This window comes from Charadrius vociferus, unplaced genomic scaffold, assembly GCF_000708025.1.
Source record: "Charadrius vociferus isolate BGI_N301 unplaced genomic scaffold, ASM70802v2 scaffold53, whole genome shotgun sequence".
Classification (NCBI taxonomy): domain Eukaryota; kingdom Metazoa; phylum Chordata; class Aves; order Charadriiformes; family Charadriidae; genus Charadrius; species Charadrius vociferus.
Window position 1 is genome coordinate 151,708 of NW_009647574.1, and position 7,333 is coordinate 159,040.

The window sequence follows — 7,333 nt, forward strand, 5'->3', positions numbered from 1 at the left end:
AGGAATCTCTCTGTCTGCATCCAGTTTGCTCGTCTCTCCTGGGGAAGGGGTACGCGGTGCTGAGTGAGAAACAGATGGGATCCCATGAGCTACAATCCCTTCCACTGCTGGCGGTTCTGGTAGCCCAGGGGTGGCTACTCCCACTACTCCTGGAGGAAACCTAAAACCAACAGAAACGTAGAAATTACAAGCTTGTCCAACAGATATGCAAGGGGAAAGGAGCCGTGCCCTCAAGCACCTGCTGAATACAAATCACTCTAACAGAAATAGTCCGAAATAGAACAGAGGAGAAGTCTCCGGAGCTGAAATATCCTAATACCAAACAACACCCATTCTCAGACAGGCAGAGATTGTCTCAGGTCACATACTAAGCATTTGGAAAACAGGTACAAAGTTTATCTCCAGTAGAAAACAGTGTGAAGCACTGTATGAAGGTACCCTGAAGGGCTGGAAATTTCCTCCCCATCAGCAGGAGGAGTGCAAGCTGCCAGTTGTCCTTCACTGGGCTCTAAGATAGAAAAAGTAAGGAGCTGAACTAATAAAACAGCTAGATCTAAGATGCAAAACAGGAGAGTGATACTCATTAATTGCTAATGAACCACTCTTCCATTCTGCCTCCCTGTGCCTTGTCCATAAATGTCTGAACCTCTGTAGAGCTCTCAGAGAGGGGAAGAGAATATATTTCCTACTTCTCAGATGGGAGAAAACCAGAAGGGAAGCAGCTTGCCCACGGTCACTTGGCAGATCTATAATAGACAAATAAACTGAAATACAACCTCTTTAGGCCACTGCCCAAATCCACTGGACAATGTCTCTTTATAGCCCATATTTGGGCTACAGATAAGAACTGTGCTTTGTTTATATAGCCCTAATGGTACGCACAATTTCTAAACGTTAAGATCCAGACCTCTTTTCAGTCACCCAGCAGGCTTTCTTATATTAAGATATCTCTTGGGCAGGTCTTGCAAGGGTTTGGAAAAATTAACCAGTATGCAGCTGGAACTAAATATCACCACGTAAATGTTAAATCCTAGTACAGCTTCAGAAGTGCTGCTGTTAAGTTTCTGGAACGAGCTCATATACAGAGGATATGGGAACAGAAACACACCTGCTTGCAGGTACAAGCAGTTCTCAAATCCAAAGAGGGTTGTTGACTTACTTCAGTAGGAAGATAGGCTTGGAAGTGCCTTTGGACAGCCTACGTATCTCACCTGTAAGCCGCAGCTCCGTTGAGTTCTGGATGGACAGTTGCAGGATCAATACTGGACCACTGAGCTGCTAACAGCAAGTACTCCTTATTAACACAGTTCCTCAAAGCATCAGGTATGTGGCCTGCAAGAGCACAAAGAATGACAAAAAAACCCCAGGAGACGAGTAAGAGGGGCTCATTCCCCGAAGCATTTACAAAGGAAAATAGAAAGGAAACACGCAACATCTTTTTCCATCTACCTCCACAGGATAACACTGGGCAGGGGAGACTCTCCTCTGAACAACTGGTCTCTGGAGAAGACAATAAACTGATCCTTCCTTCCCACTTCTGTGATCTTGTGGAAATTATTTGCCACAAACTGCCATTGCCAAGCCTCACCTTCACCAAGAGATGATATGTACTACTCCAGAAAAAAGGTGTACAGTATAACTGTCAACGGAATTATTGCAAAGGACTTGGAATATATACTAGGTACAAGGCTTTCCCAGGGGAGGGAAAGTGCCACTTCAGCATTAGTTACAAGATTCTCAGAAGGCAAAGAGACAATTATCAGCTTACGCTCCAGTTCCAGAAACCAGTTACCAAGTCTAAGTTTTCAGAACAATCAGCATAATCCTTGCAGTGAAGTAACAAAAGAATACTAATTCGGCACCAGCTGCAGAGCACGCAGTCTTGCTCATTACCTGTAATGGCTCTGCGAATCTCTTTAGCTGCATCTTCTCTGGATTCAATGGAAGCCTGCTCACTGTACCAGGCAGTGTGAGGGGTGCAGATCACATTGGGTGCATCTTTTAAGGGCCCCTGAGCAAAGCTGTGGGGGAGGGGAAAGAGGGGAAAAAAAAAAAAAAAAAAAAAAGTTTCACAACAGAAGTGATAACTTCATCTGTCCTCATGGGTTTCACTGCAACTCAAATAACAAAAACCCAAAAGAATCATCCAGCATAGGTGAGTCACAGGACAGCAGCAGGTATGCAGGTGCAACATTACCTGAAAGGCTCAGACTCATGCACATCCAATGCTGTTCCTCTGATTCTCCCCTCTTTCAAGGCTTGCGCTAATGCTTTCTCATCTACCAGCCCTCCCCGGGCTGTGTTCACTAAGAAGCAGCCCTGGCGCATCTGGAAGAAGAAAAATATTAAGTGGGTTGAGAATGAGACTTTTCATGGAAGCTAAGTGAATCTTGGGAAGTCTACTGGAAATGAGCAGGAGCCTGCAGTGGTTAGATGAGGCCTGGACGAACTAGGAGTGCTCTCACTGCAAAGCTAACCACAGGGGAAATGCCTGCAAGCAATGCTTGAGAAATTGCTTTAAAAATGAACAAACAAAACCACAAGACAACAAGGGCAAAAGTGGAACTCTCAGGTTCTGCACTCTATATTCATCCTACTACATTAAAAAAGAAAGAGGACATGAATTAAGTATCCAGCTATACAAAACTGGACTACAACGTCCAGATGTCTCTCATGAAAGCACTGAAAAGCATTCATAGACTAGTGGAATAGAGCCCGAGACTGACTTTGCAGTGGGCTTGGGCAGAGAGGCTTTGGCAGAGCTCTGTAAAGAAGCTTACACAGTCCCAGCCACACCACATCTGGCTCTAACCAGCAGAGTCAACTATGCATTTTAAAGGTAATGTGAAATTACTGAATCACCTAAAACATTCTTTATAAATGAAATTACTTGGCCAATCCTATTCTTCTCTTAACATGAAATTCTATACAGCACAAAGCACAGGCACCCGGATCCACACGCTCCCAGCCTCCAAAGGCAGCAGGAGGCACACGACAGAGGCAGCAGGATTCACACGCTCTCAGCCTCTGTGAAAGCAGCAGTTTTTGTTTGCATTCATTTCCACAGTGCTCTGTGGGGGAAATCAAGCTCCTGCTGCACCTGTTTAATAGTGAAGTCATTGATGAGGTGATGGTTATGTTCATTCAGGCTGCAGTGCAATGTGATGCAATCGCTGTGCATTAGTAGATCCTGCAGGGTTCCTACTCGTTGTAAACCCAAGGATCGCTCCACTCCATCCGGCAGATAGGGATCATAGAAAATCACGTTGAAGCCAAAGGACTTGGCTCGCAGAGCCACTGCCTGTCCAACTCGGCCTTCACAAAAGAAAACCCACAATCATCAAGGAAAGGTAAAACAAACTTTAAAGACAAGATACTGGGGCAGACTGGGAGCCTACAATGGAGTTTACTGCCAGGGCCCAAGGTACTGCAGCCCTGGAAACCCCTAATATTGCCATAGGGATCCAGAGGAGGTTATATTCAGTGCTGATCCCATGTGGCTAATTCTAGTCCTTCCCCATGCAATAGCCAGAGCTCAGCCTAGTAGGAGCTGTTTTTCAAACCAAATCTGGACCCTGAGTCAGAGGCAATAATCATCTGATTACAAGAACCTTGAGAAGGAATTGGTAGCTTTCAGGTGGCTTTGTTACTGATACAGAGCCTAGCACACAGGGAAACAGTCATTGAGAAGATCTGTTTGAATGTGCCAATTCTTCTAACCATTTGAATATGAAAAAAAAATCCCCAATCCCATGGCATACACCCAACTCTTGAAGATATCCAGCATCACAGAATAGGGCACTAACATTCCTCATGAGTCAGTGTGTTTCACAACGAACAGCTGTAAAATTATCACTTTTTTCAGTCTGTGACTCTTAGGTTCCCAAAAACTTTCAGAGTTCATTTTTCAATCTAACAATTCCCATCACTTACCGAGTCCAATGATGCCCAAAGTCTCCCCACGGATACGCACAGCGCCTCCAGCCACCTCTCGAATCTGTTCTACACTCGAGGCTCGATTCCCTTCCCGCATAGCCTGATGTAGCCAAGTAACACGGCGATAGAGGTTCAAGATGTGGCAGAGGGTAGAGTCAGCAGTCTCCTCTACTGAGGAGGAAGGGATGTTGCAAACTGCAATGCCTACAAAGCCATAGAGGTCATATAAGATTTTTAGCATCACAATGCTAAACCAACATAGAGCTCTTCAGCCATAAGCACTGAAAGATAATTCAGTGCTCCAGAACTACTGCCAAGAAACACAGGATTCGCCTCAGAAGCTCATTCTACAGCAACAAAAATTCGACCAGCCAGTTTTTTAACCCCAAGGAAATACCATTCTTTCCTTATTTGATTGACACACTCACCAGAAAAAAAAAAAAAACAGGCTGAAATGAGAAAACTGGGTCATACAAGTGATGCAAGAAAGTGACTGTTTCAGAAGATCTGCATCCAAAAAGATGCACTCGTTCCAGAGCTACTCCTGACAGATTAACTGGCAGACTGTAGAAGAATCAAGACAGATGGTTGAGCTCTTTCATGCCTCATAGTCCAGATGCTCACTGCAAGCACCAGTTTCCCCAGGAGCAACAATAAGTAACTCATTAAACGCAGAGAGAAGCCACAGGAGCCTCTCTAAATCCATTTGAAGTTACACTTAAAAATAACAACACATAACACTCCCACTCTAGAATAACATACAACCACAAGGGACCATAAAACCCATGGTTAGAACTATCAGGTAGATTACCAATGCAAACAGAGTTAAAGTCCTGGAAGCACAAATTACTGTCAGGAAAGGGAAAGATGGAAAAATGCAGCAAAATCTGCTCATTCCTGAGCAGTCTATGAAAAAAAAAAAAAAAAAAGCCAGGGGGAGGGTGGGGGCTGCAAACATCACTGCTGCTATCCTTCATTCAACAAACCAATAAAGAAATAAAAATAACTAGATGAACAAATGATCTCTTCGCAAACATAACCTTAGCCACTTGCCAAACCAAGGAAACAACTCCTCCTCAAAAGGCCACCACCTATCTAAAAACTAGGAATGAAAATCTAAGCAACAGTTGAAGGTACATAAAATTCAGCAATGCATCACTCTTTTGTAAGCCTATTACAAAGGAGACATTTGACTAAACTTAGCTCATGCTCTCCCAAGAGAACTAAGAGAGCAATGGCCACACACAATCCCAGATACCTGACTCCTTTTCTCTATCAAATGCTTTGCAATTGTGCCATCATGCCACACAGACAACTCAGATGACATGAGGAGGGGAGAAAGGGAAACCTAACTTCTTTTAATCTCACCTGTTACCATCTCATTCAACTTCAGACAAGCCGCATGCATTCATTCTTACACAGCTAGACACAAATTTGTGTCTACATGCAATATTATGCCTAAATGTAAGAAAACGCAAACACGCACAACAGCCCTCTGGTCCAATTTGAAGATTCAGAATGTATAAGGAACAGTATCTTACCTCAGAATGAATTAAAGGGCCTGGCTAAGCATGAAAATAATCATTAATTGTCCGTGAAAAAGCAAAACCGTGCATAAGGGTCATCATATTGTCACTCCAAAGAAAAAGTGGCAAGCAGCAGTCTGATGGTGAGAGAACTTTGACCCATTTCTGCTCCGGTTAATGAGTGCAGAGTGGGGCAAGAGGGAAAGCTTTGAATCTGAATGAATCAAGGATATGGATGGTGACTTTAAGCAGAGAACCCTAAGAGTAGATTAGGTCCCAAACTCAGCCAAAAAATGTAATGGTTGGATGACAGCCCAAGACCTTGCCAGGAACTCTTGAGACTATGCAGTTGAATCATTCAGATGAGAAGCCTCTTTATACCTAATTCAGGCACTAGACAAATACGCACCCTTCGTTTATTTGCAATTGATCTGTTCTTACAGATCTGGAAAATTGTAGTGCCTCTTTCAATTTTTTATGCGAATACTTGCATGTGATTTAAGCTTAACCTGATCTGCATTACCTTAAGAAAGGTTTCAGACCACTGACACAAACCCAAAAAAGAAGGGGCAGGGTACTTAGATGATCCACCTCACCTAGGAGACTACAAGGTCCAAACCTCTCACTGCCATACGTTTAATAAATAGCAGCTTTTTGTCACCTCATCCAGAGACTCTTCACATGTCTACGGCTCTAAAGGGTTCAATAATAAAGAATTGAATCAGAACCTACCTGCATATGTAAAATTAACAGGAAAACTCACTTATTGAGCATTTACAGTGAGTTTATCCTGCATCAGCATTTGCAGGCTGCTTTCAGACATCACTTTGCTCAGTTCTTTCCCCACAAACAGCCCAAAGCCGCCTCACCAAAAATTATCTAGACACCGTATTCAGGTTTCTAAATCCCAAACAATAGCAATGACACTGACACCTATAGCAGAGCATTCTGAGAACTGAGAATCTTTCTTTCAAGCCACCTACCAGCTCCGATATTGGTCGGCTTCCTAAAGATGCCTAAGACTAAGCGGCTCCAACTCTTTTTACATAAAAGGTTTTAAATGCACTCAGCTATAAAACAGAAAAACATGTGCAGAGTTCCACTTCACATTCAGTTCTGATCGCAACAGAGCCCTAATGGTGTCATCGTACCTAATTCTGCAGCAGATTTGATGTCAACATTGTCATAGCCACTGCCAATACGCACAATGACCCTGAGGGCTTTGAATTTCTCCAGATCCTGACGAGAAAGCGTAATGGTGTGATACATCAGAGCTCCTACTGCCTCATTCAGCACCTACAACAAAAACCAGTCCAAATCAATCTCTGCTTTGGTTAATCCAAGAGGCAGAGCTTTGTGTCTCAATGTGTGCTCATTTTGTTGCCCACCTTTTCATGGATTTCCTGAGTTGACTGAGCATCACAAAACGCCACTGTAGCAACATCCTTCAAGATGGGCATCTCCACAGTGCAATCTCGTCCATCCAGGAGTGCAACCAGTGGCCGCGCTGGCATTGGGCCATTCACGATAGGAGGCCGTATGCCTGTTAAAAAAGCCAGTAGGAGTGATTGCATGAAAGACAAAAGATCTGGAACCCTCACTTGCTAGTCTAACAAGTCTCTAGTTCTGTTAGAGTTCTACACTATTTAGGAAGCGACTATTCAAAGCAAAAGAAGTAAACAGGAAACATGCACAGGGAAATAAAGCTAGGGAAAAAAAACCAAAACAAAAACAAAAACAAAAAAACAAAACACAAACCCTCTGCCACCACTATATAAAGAAAAATAAAGCATGTTTCATCAATAAGAGACAACAGAGGTGGTGTTGCCACCCGACCGGAAGCATGCCATCCGACCCAGGCTCCCGAGACC

The 7,333-nt window shown here is 43.5% G+C and overlaps 1 protein-coding gene across 1 annotated transcript in view; it reads right to left on the bottom strand.

The window, feature by feature from the left end:
• The window catches only part of LOC104282784 (C-terminal-binding protein 2-like), a 13,819-nt gene extending 6,818 nt beyond the window's left edge, over positions 1–7,001 (bottom strand). The window contains exons 1-8 of the mRNA XM_009880911.1: positions 6,851–7,001; positions 6,614–6,758; positions 3,934–4,140; positions 3,101–3,315; positions 2,198–2,328; positions 1,894–2,021; positions 1,212–1,332; positions 1–160 (exon numbers count right to left, since the gene is read on the bottom strand). Of these exons, the coding sequence (XP_009879213.1) occupies positions 1–160; positions 1,212–1,332; positions 1,894–2,021; positions 2,198–2,328; positions 3,101–3,315; positions 3,934–4,140; positions 6,614–6,758; positions 6,851–6,976 (1,233 nt within the window). The 5' untranslated portion in view covers positions 6,977–7,001. The remainder of the gene's footprint in view (positions 161–1,211; positions 1,333–1,893; positions 2,022–2,197; positions 2,329–3,100; positions 3,316–3,933; positions 4,141–6,613; positions 6,759–6,850) is intronic.
• Positions 7,002–7,333: the final 332 nt, after the last annotated feature.